This window comes from Natator depressus, chromosome 15 (genome assembly GCF_965152275.1).
Source record: "Natator depressus isolate rNatDep1 chromosome 15, rNatDep2.hap1, whole genome shotgun sequence".
In the NCBI taxonomy this organism is placed as follows: domain Eukaryota; kingdom Metazoa; phylum Chordata; order Testudines; family Cheloniidae; genus Natator; species Natator depressus.
Genome location: NC_134248.1, coordinates 8,141,349 through 8,165,579, shown reverse-complemented (window position 1 = coordinate 8,165,579; position 24,231 = coordinate 8,141,349). Strand labels below are relative to the sequence as shown.

The following is a 24,231-nucleotide window of genomic DNA, read 5'->3' as shown; positions in this document are numbered from 1 at the left end:
GACACAAGAAGTAATTCTTCCGCTCTACTCCAGTTCTGGGCGCCACATTTCAGGAAAGATGTGGACAAATTGGAGAAAGTCCAGAGAAGAGCAACAAAAATGATTAGAGGTCTAGAAAACGTGACCAATGAAGGAAGATTGAAAAAAATTGGGTTTGTTTAGTCTGGAGAAGAGAAGACAGAGAGAGGACATAACAGTTTTCAAGTACATAAAAGGTTGTTACAAGGAGGAGGGAGAAAAAGTGTTCTTAACCTCTGAAGATACGACAAGAAGCAATGGGCTTAAATTGCAGGAAGGGCGGTTTACGTTGGACATTAGGAAAAACTTCCTAACTGTCAGGGTGGTTAAGCACTGGAATAAATTGCCTAGGGAGATTGTGGAATCTTCATCATTGGGGATTTTTAAGAGCAGGTTGGACAAACACCTGTCAGGTATGGTCTAGATAATACTTAGTCCTGCCTTGAGTGCAGGAGACTAGACTAGCTGACCTCTCGAGGCCCCCTTCCAGTTCTATGATTCTATGTTAAAACTCTGTTTATGGTATCATATACAGTTGCTGTATCAGTTATTATGATGTTGCACTCAAGGAATGTGACTTCTGGAGCAGTCGAAACAGCAAGAGAAGATGATCTCAATAAATCATATTTTTATGTCCATGCTTTTAAAAACATTTTTTAAAAAGGGAATATGAACTTCAGACAGCATTGTTTCTAAATGCAACATTTTACCAAAGTTTTTTGAAAATTGTCATGACTCCCTTGAAGCTTGTGACCTTTCACTTGAGAAGTCCTGCACTAGGTTAGATATCAAAATACAAACTTCTTTGTCTTCCAAAGCTTATTTTAATAATAATTACTTGGTAAAATAGCTATAGTGTGTTGATTACATCACTTCGATTTTATTTACCTTTCTTTCACACACACTGGATGACAACATTTTTAGCTTTTTCTTCTCTTTTTTTCTCCCTCCTCTCGTCTCAAAAGTCCTTGTCAGTTATCGTCTCTGATGTGTGTCGAGAGCTTAGGGAGATTTTCTATGTCTGGTGCTGAGCACATCAAGGCATTCCTGCTCTCTTGTTGCCTCACTACCTTTCAGTATGGGCTCCCTTTGTTTTCAACAGGCAGGAATAGTCACCTTTTTATTGTATTTTGAATGACTATATTAATGACTCCTTGGCTTGCTTATTAATGTAAATTTATACTTCTTAATAATGAAAAATGATATGGAAGGCAGAAATCATTTAAATATTTTCATAGCCTTATACAAATTTTAAGAACTGGTTGGTTTATTATGGGGCATTGCATGGCTCAACAACAGTATACTAGAAGATCTAGATTTTGCTGACAATGTAACTCTTCTCAGTGATCGGTCAACCAACATGCAAGTACTGTCCAACATCACAAAAAAGATGGGGTTAATAATCAATTATCAATAAACAAATCTAGTAAGAATCCCTGCAATTCCCAACACAAGCATTGCTTTTGAAGGCCAAGGAATACAAGAAGTGAGTTGATGCTGGGTTGATGCTGGGGTGTAAGAAATGCTGGAGCTGCTGAGGTTCTGGGAGCAGGGAACTCCTGATTGGTAGGTGGGTGGTTGGAAGCAAGGCAGCTTCTGTGTGGAGTAGGAGGTGCTTGGGGTTAGGTGGTTGCTGGGATCCTTGAGGGCAGGAGGATGGTCATATGGCTGTGGGGAACTTGATGACCTGACTAGAAGGTGTTGAAGAGGGAGTCTGCAGCAGATGTTGGGCTCCTCACCACCTTCTACTCCCAACCCAAGCACTAGTGCCTTGCAGATGATTGCTCCTGGTCTGGAACCAGCAGGGGGTAGTGAGAGGATGTGCCTGATGGACAGCTCAGCAGGAGCTACAGCAGCCTGTAGTGGCCAGAAGGTGCCACTGCAGGTAAATGACTGTGGCCTTGCCCACAGCTCAGCTGGATGGGGGACAGTCCTGCTGAGACTTGGGAGTGTGGACAGGTCTACCAAATGCACGGCTGCCATGCAAAATGTTTGACACTTTGTTGCCCTGATTATTGAATTTCCTGTTTAATTACTGAAAATCTTGCATTTTACAATTTAAATGAAACTGACACCGAATTTCCAGTATGTGACATCAATTCCACAGAATCCAGAGATGTTGCTGAAGAGTTTGTCTGTTATGGTGTGAAGCACATGGGGATTTGGTTATAAACGAATAGACTTGTAACCTTACAAATTATTATTTAAATCTTTTATTTTAAAAAGGTTTACTCATTATTTAATTCATTGGACTTTCTTAAATTATTGCTTTCTTGCCATCCTCAATATATTTTGATTAAAGAAAGAGGTAGGAATGGAATGGTGATAGATTCTTAACTAAAGTTCCTTATTATTACCCACTTGATTTAGATAGTCCATTTCAAGATCTACACAGAGCTGCTCACTTAATTTGCAGAAAAGGTTTGCTATGTTAATTTTCAGCTGTTGTCTGCTGCTACACTTAAAGATGCTCCCTTAAATCTGGAACTTTAAAGAGGAAATTTAAGGCTCCTCATTTTGGATGTGCACTAGTAATTCATCCATTTGTCTGTGGCCCTGAGCTATATGCCCTGGATAGGTAGTATAATTTCGACTATTCTATCCAGAGAGATTAAGCCAGAGATTTTATGTAGTCATCAGTAGTTTAACAGAGCTATCTTGAGCTTACTAATTTGTGATAATTTTTATGTTTTCGTTTTTTTTTTTATTTTTGTTTAGTATGTTGAGATTTGGGGGCAAATTAATTCTTTTTATGATTCCATTGTTAATGTCAGTTGAGTTGTACCAGGCATACATTTGACCCTTTCTCTCTGTTTCAAAGGAAAAGCCTTTTACAGATGGTAAATTCATTAAAGGGTTCTTTTCCCCCTAAGTCCAACCAAGAATAAATGACAATTAAAAATATTTGTTAACAAAAATCACCAATCTATTAATTATATTTGATAAGGCTGTATTGTGAACATTAAAATTCTAACAAACTAATAGGATATAGTTCTAATTTTTTTAGATATGCCACTTCAGAAGGTTTTGTTAAAAGGAATTTTGAATTATCGGCCTCTGTGATTTTGACAATCTGTTAACAAGATCTTGATTAAATCAAAAGTCTTAAAATATTACAAAATAGCTAAATTCTTCCACCAGGAATGCAAAAGATGGAGTTGTTGACAGACAGACTTTGTCATTTCAGCAGAGGAATTTTTTATTGTTAGTTTATATTGAAACACTAAGTGATATTTTAAATTTTTATATTTAGCGCTATAAAAAAAAGTATGTGGTTTGCAACTGGCAATAAGAGTCACTTCTTATATCTGTAAGAGAACAGATTTGTTCAGCATGGCTCTGTAGTGCTCTCATTCTAAGAGTTAGAGTTGTGTAATATAAATATACCTGTAAATATATAATATGTGTAGATAGATATGGAATATTTTTAAAAGGATGAGCTAATTTATTCTATTAGATGAAAACCAGCAGCAACCCTTGCAAAGAAGGTCTTTCGATACTCCATTTGTATGTGTTTATAATTTTTTAACAGTAAAATCTTTGAGAAAATTTTTTTGTTGACCAGTATAGTATCTAGATGTCAGTAGAAAGGTACAGACAAATGTGTTTTCTGTGTAGTTGATAATGATCCCAAGGATCATAGTAAGTCAGTTTCTGAACCTTGTTGAAAAAGTTTAGGAGTGCCGAATGAAGTTGGCTTGACTGTAAGTGAAAGAAGGCTTTGGCCTTAGGCAAGCACAAAAGGACGAGACACTTCATTGCTGGCAGAGTGTTATCTGAAGCTAATGCATGGTGACATGGGCTGCATGGTCAGCCAGAACAAGAGTTTCAGCTTAGGGCCATACTAAGATTGGAGGGATCACAGTGTCAGCTCTGATTTCAATTAAGTCTTTGCAAAGATTTCTGCAGATAGGTCCTTCTGCTTGACAGCTAAGGTCTTTCTTTTGTATACATGCAGGATACACATATTAGTTAGTATACAATTATTTAGTTTAAAATATGCAATGTGTAATTAAATAGGTTAATAATAATATATTTTAAAAATGTCTGTTTCTTAACCTGTGTAACCAATAAGATTTATATTACAACAGACAACATTTTCAAGATCTAATTAGCTTTTTCAGTTTATTCTACAGGGTTACTCTTTCATTTATCTTGGACAATAAAGAGACCTCATCCGTTTCAGTTTTGTTCATAACTAAGGCTAAGATTTTGTCACAGATATTTTTAGTAAAAGTCATGGACAGGTCACAGGTAATAATGAAAAATTCACGGAAGTCTGTGACCTGTCCCTTGATTTTTACTAACAATATCCATGATAAAATGAGGAGCCTGGGCAGCTGCAGATGGGCTGGGACCTCCAGGGTCCTCCTCCACTAGAAGCTCCAAACTCTGGGTTCCCCTCTATCACCCGCGGAGGCGGAGAGCTATTGGGGCCCCCCCACTGCCCTTGATGGCCGGGAGCGGCAGTGGATCCACCTGCTGCTGGTTCTCCCAGCTGGGACTGACTGAAGTCACGGAGATCTTTGGAAATCACGGAATCCATGATTTCCCTGACCTCCGTGACTAAATCACAGCCTTATTTATAGTTAGTTTTTAATTTCTGTTTCTCATGTATTAGCACAATGCTGTAGTGATTAAGGTTTTTAAATTTTTTTTCCATGCTCCTCTCCACCCCTAAATCTATCATTTTGACACCTGACCTACCTGACAATATCCCTTTACAGTCCAAACTGAAAATGGAATTTTAAATATGAAAAATGTCTAGGTGTCAGTCTGAGAATGAGGATTTTATACGTTGTTTTAGAATGAGATGTCATGAAATGGTTAGTGGTTTTCTGAGAAATGGATGACTTTCAAAAAAAAAACCCCTCTGTGCATGCCTGGGACCGAGCATCAGGCTGATTCTCTCTCTGGATCCATGGGCTCTGGGGGGGGAGGGAAGTGGGTGTCTGGGCTGGGTGGGCCATAGTTGGGCTCTGGGGGAGGAGGGAGTGCGGGTATCTGGGCGGGGAAGGAAGGAAGTGCAGGTATCTGGGCAAGGGGGCCCCGCAGCTGGGTTCTGGGAGGGGAAGGGGTGCAGGTATCTGAGCAAGGGAGGCCCCGCAACTTGGCTTTGGGGTGTGTGTGCAGGTATCTGGCCCCTGGGGGCCCTGTGGCTGGGCTCTAGGGGAGAGAGGATTCGGGTCTATTGGTGGAGGTGTGGGGGCACGTCTGGGCTCTGGGGGGGAAAGGGGGCGGAGAAACAGGAATTGGGGTGTCGTAGGGGTTTCTTTAACTCTCTAATCCTAGGAGAATTTTTGTTTGTGTCTGTATTGTTACAGACATACTTGATAACAGGTATTTTGAAATAAATTACCAAAATAATTGAAACTGATGTGATTATATAGTGTTATTTTGACACACAAAATTTGCAGAATTTTAAAATATTGTATGCAGAATTTTTAATTTTTTGGTGCAGAATGCCCCCAGGAGTACATGATTGCATAATAAACAGTAAGAGCTCCCTCAGTGGACACAGATTCTTGTCTGTATGGGATCATGGTTGAACATGAGATTGGAGACTCAATTGGTGCTCAGGTTTCAGAGTAACAGCCGTGTTAGTCTGTATTCGCAAAAAGAAAAGGAGTACTTGTGGCACCTTAGAGACTAACCAATTTATTTAAATAAATTGGTTAGTCTCTAAGGTGCCACAAGTACTCCTTTTCTTTTTGCAAATAGGTGCTCAGTAAAGGTAGGAAATTAAGAAAGCAAATTTGTGAAATAGGATCCCAAAGTCAGAAATTATTGGATAGATATTTCTCTATTTTCAACGTTCAGTTTGCTTCCAAAGTCTTCTACTCTACCTTGCATTTTCTAGCCCTCTTTTTGAGCAGTCATTCCACAAATTGAATATTGGACACTTTCTGAATAGTCTACCCTTTCAGAAGTCATTACTGCTTATTGATAAAAATATTTCTTACAGTGGGTAAACTTTTATTTAAAAAGATACAGTTGAGGTTTTCATGTTTACAATTTGGCCTATCTTTAATGCATTTATAATTGAATATGGAAAGGCTTCTGATTTTTACTTTTATTTTTAAAATCTACAGCCCTATATGACATTTTTAAAAAAACAACAAAAAACACTTTCTTCCATAGTGTCACAAAAACAAATATTTGTAGCTCCCTCTGTTGGTTCTGCAGCAGTAATTAACCAAAATACTGTCAGAGATGTCTTTTTATTCGTAAAAGCATAGTATATGTTGTTGTTAAACAACAAAAATTATTTCACTTTCAATGGCATTCAAGTACAGGCAAACTAAAATCAAGATGTGCCAAAAGTAAAAACACAAAATAGTCTTTTTCCTGCTTCTCAGGGAGGTATAGCATACAATGAAGAACTAAAAACAATAAAATAAAAATAAAAAAGGATGTATTTAAAGCAAAAGCCTTCACTTTTCTGTAATAGTGGTTGTGTATGTTGTGTATGTCCGCTGTAGCCTCAGAGAGGATGCATATGCAAAGATGGAGGTCATAGCACTGTAGCCAAATTGTCACAGGTTTAAAAAACAATCATTTGTAAAATAATCAGTTTTTATTTTCCATTATTTCAGCTGTTTGTAAACAAAAAAATAAAAGTACGTTTGAAATTTTTCAGTAATATAGGAGCAAAACTGCAAGTCCAAAATATACTGTTGTTTTTGGAACACAGTATACTTCAAATGCAAACTATCAGTTTGACCTTGAGAACACTTCAGTGATGGTGTAGCATTATAGTTGATCCTAATAAAATGTTTTAAAAGCATGACATTAAAACTTAATTTTATAAAGTTTATTGGTTAACTTTGTCAATCAAAACAAAACAGTTTTTAACAGCAAGTTTTGAGTCAAATTTTAGTTATAGTTAACCTTTCCACTCTTATGTTGATCTTATATCTGGAGTTGTTTTTAATGTTTTAGTAAATCTTGCTGTGAGCAGATTGCTGCAACTACATTTGTAACTCATTCTTTATGTAAACTACTACAGTAAATTCCTACAGTGAGATAGAGAAAAAGCCAATAAAATTTTGGAACTGATTGCTTTTCATGCTAATTATGTGGACATTGTGGTCCTTCCATAGTACTAATGAAAACAGTAACATTTTGGAAATTTATTTCATTTTTGTATCAGTTGAAAATAACCAAATCAGTTATTTTACCAATTCTTGTCTGAGATTGCAACATTTCAAAAGAGTAACCAAAAGAAAACTGATCTAGAATGTTGTCTGTGTAGTCAGATTTATGGTTTGGTTTCAAATTTAAACCTTCTAGAGTTGATACTAACCTAAACTTTACCAATTGCAGTGGGTAAAGAGAATTTGTTGAAATGGAAGTCTGATATAAAACAATTATTTTTCTACTTTTCTGTTTTTAATCAAAATTATATTTTCTCAGGGTATAAAATTTCAAATAATTTAAAATAGAAAGCAGGTTTTCTGCTCAAAACTGTAATTTTATAATTCTGAAAACATTATTTTGCAGTAAAAATGGATAAAGAAGAGAAAAGGCCAACTGAACACTACAGAGTGGGAAATGTAGATTGCAGAATGGTTTTGACAAAAGACAAGTGACAGGAGGAGAAATAAAAGAAGTCAGGTTCTTTATGGTCACAAAACAAAACAAAAAATAACCCTCAATATTTAGCGAGATGAAAACCAATAACAATCATATGACAAAAACGATAGATTAAATAAGCATAAAAATAGATTCTGAGTTTGGTGGATTTTATGTAAATGCAACATCTACAATTTTAACATGTCAGTTAAAAAAATGGTGGCCCACAAGTATCTTATAGAGTAAAAATGTTGCTCTCTCAATCAAAGGTGATTACAGTTTTTTCCTGTCTACAAATGTGCTTGTTGTGTAACGAGAATGCATTAGTCTCAGTGCAATGTAAAAAATGAAAGGCAGCAAGAAACAGCTCTATTGTTATCACTCCAGGCGTGTCTAATGAATCGTGTTTCCATGTTCTCTCGGTCATGCCGCAGAGCGCCCTTAGCCAGGGCTAAGCCTCCTGTAAAATGCTCTTTAAGATTATTGTAGCAAGCACAGAAATGCTGGATGAGTGGGGGGTGGGGAGGGAATGCTAATGAGACAGCTGCATTTCAGCCAGTACAGCTGCAGGGATTACTCACCATTGCTGCAATAGTAGTGACAGACAACTGTTTGAGTTGAGAGTAAAAGGCTTTTCAGGGGCTTGTCTTGTCAGAATTTCAGTTTAAAATTGGTTGGTTTTTTTGTTTGTTTTGTTTTAAAACAAACTTGTGTCTGAAAAGTGAAGAGAGGAAAAAGAATATACCAACATAGGTTGCCAAAATAACCTGTTGGTATTAAAACTGATAACAAAGAAGTCTTACGTACTTTGTATACAGTGTAGTTGTAGCCGTGTCAGTCGCAGGACATTAGAGAAATAAGGTGAGTGAGGACCAACTTCTGTTGGTGAGAGATAGAAGACCTGAAGAAGAACTCTGTGTGACTCGAAAGCTTCTCTCTCTCACCAACAGAAGTTGATCCAATAAAAGCTATTCCCTTACTCGCCAGGTCTCTCTTACATACTTAGTAAGAGAGACAAGGTATGTGAAATAGTATATTTTATTGGATCAACTTCTGTTGGTGGAAGGTACAAAAGTACCTGAAGAAGAGCTCTGTGTATTTTGAAAGCTCTTGTACCTTCCACCAACAGAAGCTGGTCCAATAAAAAGATATTACTTCACCTGTCTTGTGTCTCTCACATCTTGGTACCGTCACGGCTGTAACAACGCTGGAAACCACAAGTGAAGTAAATGATTACAATTTATTTTGCTTTCCTAATGTGGGTTAATGTGGATACCTACTTTTTTCAAAAGAGTAATTCTTCTTTGCTTGCCTCTGATGATGTCTGAATTTGCTGTTAGAAGGACATCGTTCCATAATCTGTAACACCAGAAATTTACCATCGAAAGCTTATATGTCTCATAGATTTTATGGGGAAAATGTGCAATTCAGCATTCTCACTCTTTTTTCATTCACTGTGCATGTATAGATCAAAGCTATAGTGATGGGGATGTGATTGAGTAATTGATCTCTCTGAGATATGAAGAAAATAAAGGAGGCAGGAATTGGGGACTTTGCTGCAGCCACTTGGTCTACTCAGAGGCTTGAATAGAGGCTACTTAGAGCCTGAAGCCAACTTACTGAAAATATCAAAGAAAAACATGGAAGGTTGGGGAAAAGGAATCAAACAAACTTTTAAAGAATAGAATGTTTTTTCCCTTCCAAATTCTTGTTTTCTTTTACTTTCTTGGCTGCTGCTTTCAATATTCTAGTTTATAGGTTGTAGTCTGCTTGTATCAGCTACTTGAGGAGGGCTAAACCCTCCGGAAGTGAGAGAGAGAGAAGCTAAAAATTTAGGAAAAGTGTGCTACCCCTGAGAACTCTATAGAGAAAATAATAAAAAAGTACTCTTTTCAGAGGAGAGAGGGATCCCTGTTCCTCTACATTCTATAGGTTTTTAAATTTCCCCCCATCTCCCTTGCTTTTTAATGGTGTAGTCCAGTCTACCTTAGGGCAGGCTTCCCTACAGGTACTGGCGATTCCCTACAGGTACTGCCACTGTCAATAAGCAATAAAATACCTTTTAAAATGAAAGTTATTGTAAATAAAATAATGAGGCAGAAAAACTAGATACTAAATTAGGAAATTTCTGCCAAATTTCAGTCGCCACAATATAAAAACAGAATGTTTTTGGAGTCTGATACTATTGTTTCACAGTACATGGGATATTCCAGATGGTCATAAAATAACTTTAAGTGGTTGCCATTAGAAACCTCATATTTTTCTACTCCATACTGAAAAGAAGAGAGAGCGAGCTTAGTTTTTTATCTTACTTTTTCTCATGGAAAATTTTTTTAGCTATAAAAGTGTTTGGCACAAATGCAATACGTTCCACCAAATAAAATAGTTAAAGTATTTATATATGCCAATAAGTCACTCATTGTTCTGGATTACCTAACATTGTATAACTCCATGGAAAGTAAACTTAAAGCTCTTCTTTTCCACAAAACTTGTGTTTAAACTGATTTTATAGACATTTATTTTGTTTTTGGAGATGTACACAAGTTATCCTTCAAGCATTGGAATTTTTCAAAGTAAAAAATCCGAGTTAAAAATTGAGTGGACGTGTTCATAGGAAACATTTCTAGAATCTTTTAATGCATTGTTTAGTTAACCATAGCCATTAAAATGTTTTTGAAATTTAATATAGCTCTGTAAAATTGGTTATTTTGCTTAATGAAAAATGGTGTGCATGCGTGCTCGGGGGTATGCCAAGTAGAATTTTGTCAGTGTTACTTTTGGTATATAGAGATCGTGAAGACACTATAACAGTAATATTTTACACAATGTTAATAATACAAATGCCAGTTAAGTGCAAATATTTTAGGATGGTCTGTTTCCCAAGTCAACAGCTATTATGCTGATTTCTGTGTCAATGCACAACAATTAAGGTAGCAATATTCAGCAGCTGTTGCCTTTTGACTGCCTTATTTGATTTATCCAATGGTGTGACCCTTTTGGTTTTATAGTCTCCTTTATTTGAAAGTTTACAGGCTTTAGGTAGAAAATTGTGTTCTGTTGAAATGCTAACTCAGGTCATGTGTGAACAGCAATACTGTGCAGAAGACTTAATTAAAATTCCGATTTCCCTGGAACTGGTGCAGGACTCATGCTGTTAAAGATACCTTAGGAAGACATTACACTGTTAAAATTGTGAAATGTTACTATGTGTGCACTGTATATTCTCAGGGCCTCACATCACCTCTATTTGCAAATAGGTCAGAACGACTAGAGCATTTTGGTAAATATTTTTTCTGTCATGGCTCCTACTTGACTCATGAGCTGACTGGGGAGGAAGGAGAGTTAAAATATGTTCTCGGTACTGTGAAGGTACGCAAAACAAAATTTCCTTATAACCACAAGCAGTGCAAGGAAATTAGAGCTCTAAGTGAGCTGAATCTGACATATGTAATAAGTCCATTTAGTCACTAATGACTTAAAACACAGATTTTGCAAGGTGATCGATGGCAGCATAATAGTGATCAATCAGTACCATTGCATTTAATTTGATTTTTTTATGGCTATGATATAGTATTTCAGAATTAATGTAGCATTACACTGCTTTTTCTCTTTTTTTCAAGTCAATCTTTAGGAAAAGTTGATAATTCATAAGGATCCATTTATCTTTGAAATATTGTTTCATAACTTGGCACATTTCATAAAAAATAAAATGAAAAATTAAATGCTTACTTTTCCAGTAGAAGTGATCAGTCAACCACACACCTCATTTGGAACAAGAAGTACACAATCGGGCAGCAGCAGAGACCAAAAAAAAAGCAGAGTACTGTATTAAACATAAACTACTAAAAAAAATAAAGGGAAAGCAGCATTTTTTCTTTTGCGTAGTTAATTTTCAAAGCTGTATTAAGTCAATAGTTGTAAACTTTAGAAAGAACAACCGTAACATTTTGTTCAGATTTACGAACATTTCAGAGTTACGAACTACCTCCATTCTTGTGGTGTTTGTAACTGAGGTTCTACTATAGTAATTGAATTTCTGATTTTTGTTCTGTGAAGTCATTTGACTTTTTTTTTAAAATGTAGCTACATTTTAAAATGACGTTCCTCATCATACGTGGTAAAAGAGGAGGCTGGATATCAAAGGGTAAAAAGGAACATACACTATAGTACATGTGAACCCTAGTTGCAAAATAACCTACTCTTTAGCTGTTTGACGTAGTAATCTTCTCTGGAAATAATCTTCTTGTCCCATGTGCCCTGCTTTAATCTATCAGTATTTCTACAGTGTGCAGCAAGAAATTGATTTTCAGTAATTTTAATGGTTGAATAACTAGTCCTGTCCCAGAGAGTTTTTTCATATTTGCAGTGGCCAATGTGGTTACCGAACTCAGTGTTCTGGATAATAGGTTTCATTAGTTTTGATGCCTGAGGTGAAAAAGCAGTAGGTGGGTGTAAAGACTGTTTTTGATGTCTAGACGTTCATTTGAGCTGTTGCTGAAATATGATACATTAAAAGGAAATATGTAACATAGCTCTGAGGAAATATGTGTTCTTTGAAAGTAATTCCACTTTTAAACTGCATAAGGCAGTATGACCTGAATTATTAAAACGTGGGTGGTTGAATTACTTAAAGGTATCACTACCCTTACAATCCACACACAGGCACAACTTCCTTTCTCCATCGCCTACTCACTCCTTTCTTTTTAGTAGAGTATGTCAGTTTGGTTGTTGAGAAAGAACAGATACTTTGTCTTTCCAAGATCTGTGCTGAGAAACATAGAATTACTGAAGTATTTGCTTCGTTGATATTTTACCATGTTGATTTTTTCCCTGAAGCTTTTAGATCATTTTATTTTAAACAAGGGTTGCTTTTTCAGAGAGTTACTGAGATATACAAACTTGAAAGAAATTAGTATTTCAGGTTAAAAAATAAAACATACTAGGATATTAAATAATAAACTTACCATTTAAATCCATATCACATAAATCTGATGCTTTAAATCATTTATTTAAACTGTCCTAACTTTAACATCTGATCTTACAAAGTGACTAAAAAGCAGTACATTTTTAATACATTTTCCAAGCTGTTGAAAATAGAATGATAGGGTTTTTAATATAAATATTTGATTTATGAGAAAATTACCCATTAATGCCTGGATTCTGCATTGAGGATCACATGGCATAGGTCCACACAGTTCCACGCAGTGTTGAAAGGCAGATGGAGACTTGAGTGCTAAACTTATTGCAAATAATTGTGTAGACAGAAATACTATAATGGTTATTTTCAACTTCCCAGACTTATAAATTATCTCATACAGAAGGCACAACGAATTTAAATTCTGAATTAATTTAGTTTTGTAATATACCTGAAATCTTGGTACACTGTTATAGCAAAGAATACTTTGTAGTTCAAGCTTGGACAAACTTCACAAACTGCATTTTACCAAGGAGCTGCACAATGCTGGCATGCTGTTATAACTTCAAGATGTCATCCCATTTATGTAGATTAAAACGTTATGATGGTTATAGTGTAAGGTGTCAGAAGATTAGAGTCAGAAGTGAAATTCTGCTGTAGGATTTGAACTTTCCATTTTTATTATCATAATTGTGTGCATATGTTCACTTTCCTCTCATTGTTCCATCCATCGGAGATGAAAATTTTGAGGAGTGTAAGCAGATATTAGAACAAAGATAATTACAATGGCATTAAATGTAGTTGGGAAACAGAAAAAGCAGTCTTATCAGGGAATAGTTGTAAGGGTGAAGGATGTCATGGATGTAGGAAAAACGCAAAACAGAAGAGTGGTTTTATTTAGATGTTTTTGTATAATATTAATGTGACTGTAAGGAAAATAAGAATTTTATTAAGAAATACATTGGTTAGTTGAAAGCATTTGGTCGTGATATTGCTTCTCCTGAAGTAAATGACAAAACGCCCATTGACTTCAATAAGGAGTTACAACTGAAAGTATCAAAACCAGTTATAAGAGTTTTCCCATTCAGAAAATATAGTCCAAAATTCTTGTTTTTGGTAATTAGCCCAAGATTGGTACTGTGTCCATATGAAGGAATTCATATGAAAAGATGTTCTAATATGACCTGGCATTCATCTTGAAATCCTAGAGAAGCCAAATAGCGCTATATTATTTTTCTTTGGGTATTAATTTCTCCCTAAATTCTGTCAGGATTAACACCTAAAATTTTGAATTGCTGCTTTTATTTACATGTGGGTTCTAATATGTTGGTGATCTTGCCTTTCTGGAAAGAGTGAAGTCAAATATAGTAATAATACATAGCTCTTGTACAGCACCTTTTCATCCGTAGATCTCAAAGTTCTTTACAATCTTTTATGTATTTATCCTCATAATACCCATGTGAGATGGGGAGCTAAGCAATGGAGAGGCTAATGACTTGCACAAGGTCTTCAAGTAAATCTGTGTTGGAGCAGGGATTGAACCCGGGTGTTCCAACATCTATGCTACTGCCCTAATCACTGGCTATCCTTCCCCTCTTGGTGTGACAGTTATGTTAAATAATAGTAGAATATAATTTCAGATGTGTTTGAGTCACATGGAGCATTTAACAAAACAGTAGTAAGCTTGGATACATCAAAATATAGTGATATAATTCGGTGGTATAATGTTGTAAATGATTAATTTGTATTGTTTTTGTTTGTAGTATTGTATCTGTTTTGGTTAGTTTCATTTTATGTCTCTATCAGGTGAATTAACATCATCCTTTGTTACCTACTTAATTTGTTACAATATTATATTGATGTTAGAAAAATAGCATTAACTTCAGTGGCCACAATTTGCAAGGTTACATAATATGTTCTATTGATTTGAGACTCTCTTCTAGCTCCATCGTAATACTTAAAATTGATCTGAAAATTAAAGTTGAACATAAAATACGAACTCTCTAACAGGAACAATTTAATCATTTTCTCTAAGTAGATATATGTACGTTGTAAAAGTTGGATAGGATAAGTTCCAGTAGTTTCATGTTTTTATTTTATGCTATTTGTTTGTTTGTTTATTTAAAGTCACTTTTGGTGGGCCAGATTTGATAAATATATCTTCCCTTTAAGAATTTTCTGGAAATTGAAACATCCAGCCAAATTCTGATTGTCTTTACTTCTGGGGTCACATATAAGGTATATATGAATGTTCAGACTTCTAAGTTTACTTATGCTCTGAGTTCCCATCTCCTCAGATTGGATCTTGTGAGATACCAAGAGTGAAATATATATTGGACAAGCATTCGAAGAAGAAAGGAGAGTTCTTCAAGATGTGTTGTCCATATCTGTGATTCCATGGTGCACCCTCCTTCCCCTTTTCTCCAGAGTCCTATAACTTTGGGATTCTGCGGTTGAGAAGGATCTGAGTGGTGGCTGAGTCAGTCTGCCTTATATGCCCTTGCTTTGGGAGCACGAGGACATTCAGGGAGCATGTGCGGTCCCAACAGACACTGCTGGCCAAAAGATTATGATCTTGAGCATATGAGGTGCATGCGTCCCAGAAGTGGAATATCTGTCCACCCACCCACATCTTGAAGAACTCCATTTAAAGTAGGTAATAGCCATTTGGAAAGGCTATTTTTCTAACCATTTGGAAAGGCTATTTTTGTCATATTTTCAAACTCCTCTTCCCCATAAGAGGATGCTCGTTCTTACAGGAATGTATTTTTCCCTATTGCATTTCTTTCCCTATTGCATGTCAGAGGATAAGGAGTAGATGGCTCTATAAGATGCTTCCTCTCTAAAACCCAAAAGGGAGCTCTAACTAAAATGAGAAACCTGTGTCTAAAACTCAAAAGAAAAGAAAAATAGTCAAAAAGAGCTCAAAGAAAAGGAGGGAGGGAGGGAAAAAACAAACAAACAGATCCTCATTTTCTTTGAGCTTCTGTTCCCGAAGAATGGGGGCCCTGGACTTTGGAATTTTTTAACCCTGACCTGGAGAAGCTGGAGAGGTTTTTTCCTTGATGTGTTTTGAAATTTAAGGGGGAGGTATGTTGTATTTACTATCAAGATCTAGCCAGTGAGTGAAAGAGCAAATCAAATGGAAGTGTAGATATCTCCCTTTCAAAACAACCATTCTTCTACATTTTTACTTCATGTGAGTCTTAATAGAAAACTGAGAAACTCCTGTTGAAGAAGGTCTCGTCTGGCAGCCCTGAATTCACGGAGTGCGACAATTCAGAGATTCTCCCTTTCTAAGGTTGATGCAATCGTGGCATCCTGGCAAAGGACATGCAATTCCTGTTGAGGATGATTTCTTAGCAAAATACTGTCCAGACAGGAAGATTGTGGACGCCATCACAAAGGACTTTAAAGCTTCTCTGTCTGCCCTGAGAGCTTCACTGACAATCTTGGTGTCCTAAACCACAGTGTCCACAACCACAAGGACCTAAAAAGTACATTTCTCAGAAATATAAAGGCGTTAATTTGTTAATCAGCTGTGGGTTTTAAATCTGCCTGTACATCAAAACAGGTCTGCAGAGTATATTGCTGTTAAGTAGGGCTTAGAACAATGGTAGAGTTTAAAGCAAATTAGCCAGTGCTTATTCTCTAGCAGGCAGTTATTACTCATTGGTGACCTTTTAGTCACTTTCAAAGAATGAAAATTAGATTTTACACAAATGGCAGTTATATATTAAAATCCTTTGTATTTTTTTTTTTACAAGGGTAAACCATTTGGGCACAGATATACAAATAAGCCTGCAGCTGCAAAGCTTCTGCATCTTAATGCTACAAAACATATCTAGCTGATGGGGAAATTTCTATAATGTACAGATGCATTATTTAATCTCTGTAATTTCAGTTTAATTTTTGGAATTAAAAACAAGATGTCTGGTAATATTTCATTTTTAAAGAGAAGAATATGGGAAAACAAATCCATGTGAGACTGTACCAACTCCATTAAAGGGGAACTGAAAATCTTTTAAGCTGCCAAAGACCTGTAGGAGACACACAAAATCTTCAACATTGCTTGATTACCTTGCTAGGACCAAAAACAAAATAGAGAGACGTGTTTCCTACTGTGCCTTATGTGTGGGTGATGGCATCAGTGTCTTCATTTTGTGACTGCAGTGTGATAGTCTAGTTATGTTTTATCATTTGATTATGTACTTAGTAGTGTCGGTGCTATAGCACAAAGTATTGAAGCAAGTAAAGCAGGGGTGAATTGTAGAATAAGACAGTTTTTTTGATAATTTAAGTAAATTGATTGGTAATTAACCTGAGTTTGCTGACATAATTGTAACTGCTAAGATGTATATTCCATAGCCATTTGTTCCAGGGACACGCTCTCTGTCTGGACATGTTTGAAGGCGGTATGAAACAACGATGCCAAAGAGAAATAAAGATTCATGCTGTAATATTAGTTATATATTGTTTATAAATATTTGGTTAATACATTTTCCCTAACTTCTTATTTTCTGTCAGTATCTACAAAGCTATAAAGATTGAACCTAAGCTATGTTTATTAATGTATATGGTAAGGCATATAGTTTCAAGAAATGAACTACTCTTTAAAAATTCTGATTGCTGGAGTAATATGTTTGTTTGAATAGTCTAAACCTCCCCCAACATGGATAACATTCTGACATTTTGCATATTTTTACAGTGGTGGAGGAAGGACTGTGGGAGAATGGGCTTTCCTATGAGTGTAGGACATTACTCTTCAAAGCAATCCACAACCTGCTGGAAAGGTAAGAGAAAGTGTTTTCCATTCAGGTGTTTCATTCAGCTACATAAAGCTACACTAAGGATGTTAAGGAACCATTTAGAAAAAATTGCAAAAATCCTTATCCTAAAACATCTCTTTTGAGGACCAGACCTGTCTTGAGAACTGAGCTGAGCACTGGGGAACTGTGCATGGGCAAGCATCCTCAGTTTAGGGCTAAGAATGACAGTGGATCCACTCTCTGACCACTACTTCAGTCTTTGCTATTTGATCCTACTGCCTGTGCAACTTTGAGAGGGGAAAACGGTGGGAATGGCTGGTGGAATCATGTCCTCTCTCCTGCTCTTCCTTAAAGAGAGACCAAGTGTGAAACAGAGAACCCCTGTGAACCTGCATTTTTGAAAATCTGCCCTCTTCACAGTGGAACCAGGCCAGCTCTGATGCATCTGGGAACCTCCACACCTGTGTGGGGCAGGATTTGCCTAATACTGTAGAAACCTGGAACGTCTAAATCTTTCAACATTAAGAAAGCAAGAACTAAGGGAATGGCTACGCTACAAGCGCTACAGTAGCATAGCTGCACTACTGCAGTGTAGACATCGGTACAGGGATGGAAGGGGTGTTTCTGATGTTGTAGTAAATCTGCCCCACCCAAGACACAGTATCTAGGTCTTCCTTTGGCCTAGTGGAGTCTATCCTGGGGCTTATGTTGGCTTAACTACGTATCTCAGGGGTGTGAATTTTTCACAGCCCTGACTGATGACCTAGGTTGACCTAGTTTTAGGTGTAAATCAAGCCGAAGTATTTGTATGTTATATTGTATTTCTGTCAAAATCCAGCTCTTTAAATCGGACCCAGTATATTTCACAGCAGATAAGCCACATCAAAACACAACAAAACAATTTAGCTGTAGAGAGAGAGGATGGGTGAGGTAATAACTTTTATTAGACCAACTTCTGTTGGTGAGGGAGATGAGCTTTCAAGCTTACACAGAGCTGTTCTTCTGGTTTAGCTGTAGAAACGTGATATATGAGAGAGTTATGTGCAGAGTGTGTGTAGTATTTGTGTTGGTATTTTGAGTTATTTTTACTTTTGGTTATCTTTTATGTGCTTTAAAATGATTCAGAAAGATCTTTAAGGGTCTGAAAAATTCCAGATCTGGTCGTCTTGTGGTATTTTAGTACCTAGATAATGGAAATACCAAGAGATGACCTGATATTACATTACTTTGGCCCCATAAATGGCTCCCCAAGTCATTAAAAGACATGCAAAAAAACCTCATGAATCCAAACAGTAAAGTACTTGACTTATTCAAGTTTATCCTCACATCACTTTCAGCTTTATTTCGGTTTCACAGGAACCTCCTTACACAGCTGTAGTATATGTAAAAGAAGCCATGCTTGGGGCAGGGGGGGAAGGAATCATTTTGTGCCAGCAACAGCAATACAAGCATGGTCCATTATTGTAGCTAGCAATATTTAGAAGTGCAAACAAACACTTTGTCTTTGCTTTTCTTCCCCATCTCATTGCTGCTGCTTTCATTTCTCTAGAACAGTACAGACACAATCTTCCCTTGATTTGTGGACTGGCATACAAACTACTGAATTTCCATGGTCCTCCGCTAAATTGAAAGGACTGATTTCATTACTTGTGATATAATAATACACGCCATTTAAAACAGTAAAAAACCCAATTAACTTTTAATTGTTTGTGCTATTTGTTTACTTCTTAAGATGTACCTTACTTCTTTTTTTTTTTTTTACTTCTCTATACCTGGACAATGAAAATAGACAAATTAGTTTCATTTCTATTTCTAACCAGTTTCTAGTCAATTTCTCATGCTCTTGCCCAGCATTGCTATATTTGAATTGTTAACACTACAGGAGAATATTTATTTCCTTTTAAAAAACAACAACCTGTTCCATTGGAATTAAAAGGGGAAATCTCTCCCACCTGTCTTTTTAATATAAAACCTAAATTTTGGCCACAGTTTGACCTGTTGTCACTTTAAAACTGCCTGTGGCTACTTATTTGTCTAAAAATGCCTGTGTTAGATCTCAGTCCTGCAAATATTTATGCACTTGCTTAACTTCATGTGGAAGAAAAGTTTAGCCTGTGTGTAAGTGTTTGCAGGATAAGGGCCGAAACAATTTTTCCCTATGTAATGCTAGTGATTTGATTCTGTTATAAAGCCACTAAAGTAAAGCTCTACTGCTTGGGTACTCTTAAGGCTGGATTACACTTGAAAGTTAGGTTGACCTTGCTAGAGCCCTAGTGTAGACAGTGCTACGTCAACAGGCAAATCTTGGCGGGTGTAATGCCTACACTACAGCCCTACGGTGGCGCAGCTGCAGCATTTCTAGGTTAGACATACCCTCAGATTAGTATCTGAGACTTTCCCATAAATTAGGTCCTGTGTTACAGAGACGTGATAGCAGTCCAAAATTAAAGGTGTGCTTTGAATTTGAAAAAGAAAATATACATTTGCCTGATATTTTTTTTAATCTGTCATTGCAAGTAATACCTAGGATTACTATAGCTGAAATTTTTTTGAAGGAAATCTAATCAACTTGAAAAACAGTTACGGGGTTTTAAATACTTTATTGACTTCTCCATCTGCCATTTTTTGTGGCTTTACAACTACAGGCTCCTATTTTTAAAATATTTTTTTTTCTGTTCTGTGTTATCGTGTGAAGGATCCTTGCAAAGAACAAAGGAAACTCACTATGCAGGAAAAACAGAGAAATGGAGTATACTTTTCACAGTTTACAGAAATTTGTATCAGCATATTTGGGGCTCAGGGAGGAGGAGAGTTTTTTTTCCCCAATCTCATTCAATTACACTGATTTTAGGTGTTACTTGTAACGTTTATAGGTAAAATATTTTCAGTTGGAATGCCAACTCTCACAAATTGATCACAAGACTCACGATTTCTGAGTAAATTTAGGCCTCGTTCATGATCGTGCCTTCGAATTCTCAAATGTAGGATTATTTTTTTCAGCCCTGGCACAAATGTGTTTCTAGTCCAACAGGAGTTACCCTATCCTAAACAAAGGAATGTGGTTTCTCCACCAGGCAGTTGATTCCAAAGTACTTTGAAAGACAATGAGAATTCATTTACATATCAGATAAATAAAGCTATCAGACTAACAAGTGGGGGAAAGAGACAGCATGGTTACTCCCCAATAGGGTAGAGAAACTTCATCTGAGATATAAAAAAGGGGAGGGCCAACCCTCAAATAAGCAATTGAATCAACTTGGGGAGAAAAATCTGAAGTTTGAGAGTTCTAAAAGTGAGGCTTAATTTTATTTAGAAATCCTGTCAGCTGGCCCAGGTGTGGCCGGAGTTCCAGCCAGGGCCGGACTTCCAGTTAGGCACAGTAGGCATATGCCTAGGGGCATCAGCATTCTAGGGGTGCCTTACCTCTCTCATACTGTGTGCAACATGAAGGTCAGCTGTAGGTGGGGGAGGGGGACGCTGAAGATGCTGTGCCTAGGAGGGCATAAGGTGTAAATCCGGCCCTGGTTCCAGCTGTCAGTCCTGGGCGGTTGCTCCCCTGCCAGCCTGGGAAGTAGGAGAGGGTGAAGAACCCCTAAACAGAGGTGAGGCTGGGGACTACAAAGAGGCTGAAGTGAGGAGGGTGAGGGCTGATGGGATGGGGGGACTGTATTGATGGTGGATTCTGAACAGATGGGGTAAGTACTGGGAGGGTGAACTGAGGGCAGTGGGGGTCGATGCAGTGTGGGGGTTGAATTGATGGGGCTGAACTGAGTGGGGGCTGAATTGAGGAGGGTTGAACAGGGACAGAACTGATGGGGGGCTGGAGAAAAGGCTTAATTGCTGGGCAGGAGCCAGGCAGATGTGGGGATGAGAGCTCCTGCAGCAGGGCCCAAAAATCACCTTATCGGGTATGTGGGAGAGTGGGCAACACTAATAGTCACATGCACACACCCTGGGGATATGCTGTTCAAAAATCAAGAGACTGACCTGAAAAACAAAAGATCAAAAATCATGAGTCGGACACCCCCATGAGATTGGCCCAAAAATCATGACTTTCTTAAAAAAAGATTATATTTTGAAGTTGGCAATACTGGAAGCTTGACTTTTAATTTGACAATGTCCCTTTAATAAGTTACATGATAGTGTCATAGCTACCATCTTAAGTCTTGTCTATACTAGAGAAGTTTGACAAAAATATCTACATCAGTTCAGTTGCACAGCTGTTGGCAGTGTGGAATCCTAGTGCAGGCAGTTCTCCTGCACTCTCAGCTGTTTTCATCAGTATGTTAATTAGACTTGCTCTGAGCAAGTTTAATTGACACACTGCTGAAAATAGTTGCCAGAGCAAGAGAGCTGTCCACACTTGGGCTCCTAATGGTACTAACACAGATGTGGCTGAACTGTTGTTAGCAACAGCAGGAACTATTTGTAAAAATTCCCTAATGTAGGGAAGGCTTTACTTTCTGGCTTTCCCTCTTATCCCAGTCTTCCCAAAAACTCTCTTTTCTATGTGCCAGGCTATGTGATTAATTTGTTCTGTTCCATTTATTAAAATTCATACATTAAAAATGTTAGTAGCTGTTCACTGATGCACCTCTGTGGATCTTTAACAGCTTGTTGGGGACAGATTTAATTTCTCTCTGCCTTTTTTAAAAAAAATTGAATCTTTTGCTCTCTAGGCTGTCTGTTTTTAATTGATCTTCTTGGACCTTAGTATCTCTGGACTTCCTCTTGGACTTTATCTCTCTTCCTTTTTCACTTGTTGTTCCTCTTTAATTTGGGTCTTTGAGTTGAGATGCAGCATTGCAGTAGATTTTGCAGGCACTATAAAAATTAGAAGATTTTTTTTTCCCTTCTGGTAAATTGACAGATAATTTACTCAAAGTTCACTTATGCCAGTTCCACCAAGCAAATTGGTGGTGTGTATTTAGAAACATATTTGCGAAGGCAATGGGTGAAACACCCAATAATGGTAACCATGTTCGAGTACCTGAGAAAGTAACATGACTGAAGCAAGACTAGATTGCACAAAGAAACTTGCTTTATTTGTTGTTTATATACAAATCTTTATGCAAGAGAGACACCTTCAGATAATACATGATAGCAGAGCTATTGTGATTCCAGAGTTAAGGTTGTGTTCTGTTTTTGAAATTCAGCCTCTTTATTTTATATTAAAAACACAGTGTATCTTTCCTAATTTTTCATCATATAATCTTCTGAGTAAAGATTTAATTGTGTGAGAAGTTTTTTTTCTAAAAAGAGTTAATTAGTTTCCAGGTTCTAATCAATTAAAAATTGTCTCCCAATAAGGTGCACTTTTTGAGTTTCATACGTTTTCATGCTACTTTAGGTTAAAAAACGATAAACAGTAGAAAATAAAAATTGTACGTATAATAAGAATTTGGGCTGCCTGACATTATGTAATTATTTTGTCAAATAAAAAGGAAAGTGTGTTCTTAGTCATAAATTAATCTTGATACGCTATGGTTAGCTACTGGAGAATTAAATTCATGATGACTGAGTTCTCTATGACAGTGGTTCTCAAAGCCGGTCTGTCGCTTGTTCAGGGAAAGCCCCTGGCGGGCCAGACCGGTTTTTTTACCTGCTGCATCCGCAGGCTCGGCCAATCGCAGCTCCCACTGGCTGCTGTTTGCTGCTCCAGGCCAGTGGGGGCTGCGGGAAGGGGAGCCAGCACATCCCTTGGCCCGCGCTGCTTCCCGCAGCCCCCATTGGCCTGGAGTGGCGAACTGCAGCCAGTGGGAGCCGCGATCGGCCGAATCTGCGGATGCGGCAGGTAAACAAACTGGTCCGGCCCGCCAGGGGCTTTCCCTGAACAAGAGGCGGACCGGCTTTGAGAACCACTGCTCTATGATGTACTAGCTTTTGGTTCATTGAAGACCAGAAGCTCTGTGAAACTCTTCAAAATAAGAGCTACTATGTCCAGGATCTTATTCTTTGTGAACCATTCAGCTTAGGTGTACCTGGTCTTCATTAGAAGCAGTGACCACCAGTCTAGAAGATCCAGGTGTTTGTCGAACTGTTCAGCTCATTCTGGAGTGGAGCTCTTGAGCCAGCTGAATAGTTTCACAAAGAAGAGGAGCTGCAACCAAGTGCATCAGCTTTAACAAATATTAAGGTCTTCATAAAAATACTATTCTGATTCAGAAGCAGATACTTTTCTTTGTGATAGGAACCGTTGTTGTGTCAGAGATTCTTGCTTAATTTAGTAACTTCATGCATCATAACTGAATACATATGCATAGTGATTAGCTAATGGAAAACATGAAAAAAATTCATTTTCTTAAAGCACTGCAAAAAGTTTCATTTTTACAAAACTTCAACCAATTCTACTTTTTAACACTTTAGGAGAACAGTGAAATACTGCCTGTTGTCACTTGCTCCCAGTAATGTGCACTCCATCCAGAACTGGGACCTAATACAGTAAAAAAGAAGAATGAGATATATTATTTTCTAGAGTTGTGCAGATGGTAGGAAGGGATGTCTGCTCTGTTTATGGTAGTAGGTAGTTTGGAGAAAGGAGTTGCTGGAAGGTTGTCACCCCTGCTGGCATGAATTCATTTTGTGGTGTGTTGTTTGTATTGTATGGTAAGGGTTCTAGTAGTGAGAGATGTGTTTCTGCGTGGAACAGTAGAAGGTAGGTGGTATTAGATACCTTAACTTTTCACTCACTCAGTTTTGCGTGAGGCATGTTATTACTCCTGAAGGCATTCCGTGCCTAAAAATTCTGCACAAAATATTTTAAGATTCTGCAAAATTCTGAAAGTTTTTAACTCCTGGGGGAATTCTGCACCGCTGCGTGTGCACAGAATTCATGTCCCCCACAGATTTCTTTGCTTCCCTAAAGAAAAATGACTTTCGGACAGGGAAGCAAAGGGAAGCTGCATTCATTCATTCATTCATTTATTCATTCATTCATTCATTCATTGACAAATA

General features: G+C 37.3%; 1 protein-coding gene across 1 annotated transcript in view; it reads left to right on the top strand.

Moving 5' to 3' along the window:
* The window catches only part of MED13L (mediator complex subunit 13L), a 424,792-nt gene that overhangs the window by 175,156 nt on the left and 225,405 nt on the right, over window positions 1-24,231 (top strand). The window contains exon 3 of the mRNA XM_074972328.1: window positions 17,217-17,301. Coding sequence (XP_074828429.1) covers window positions 17,217-17,301 — 85 coding nt within the window. The remainder of the gene's footprint in view (window positions 1-17,216; window positions 17,302-24,231) is intronic.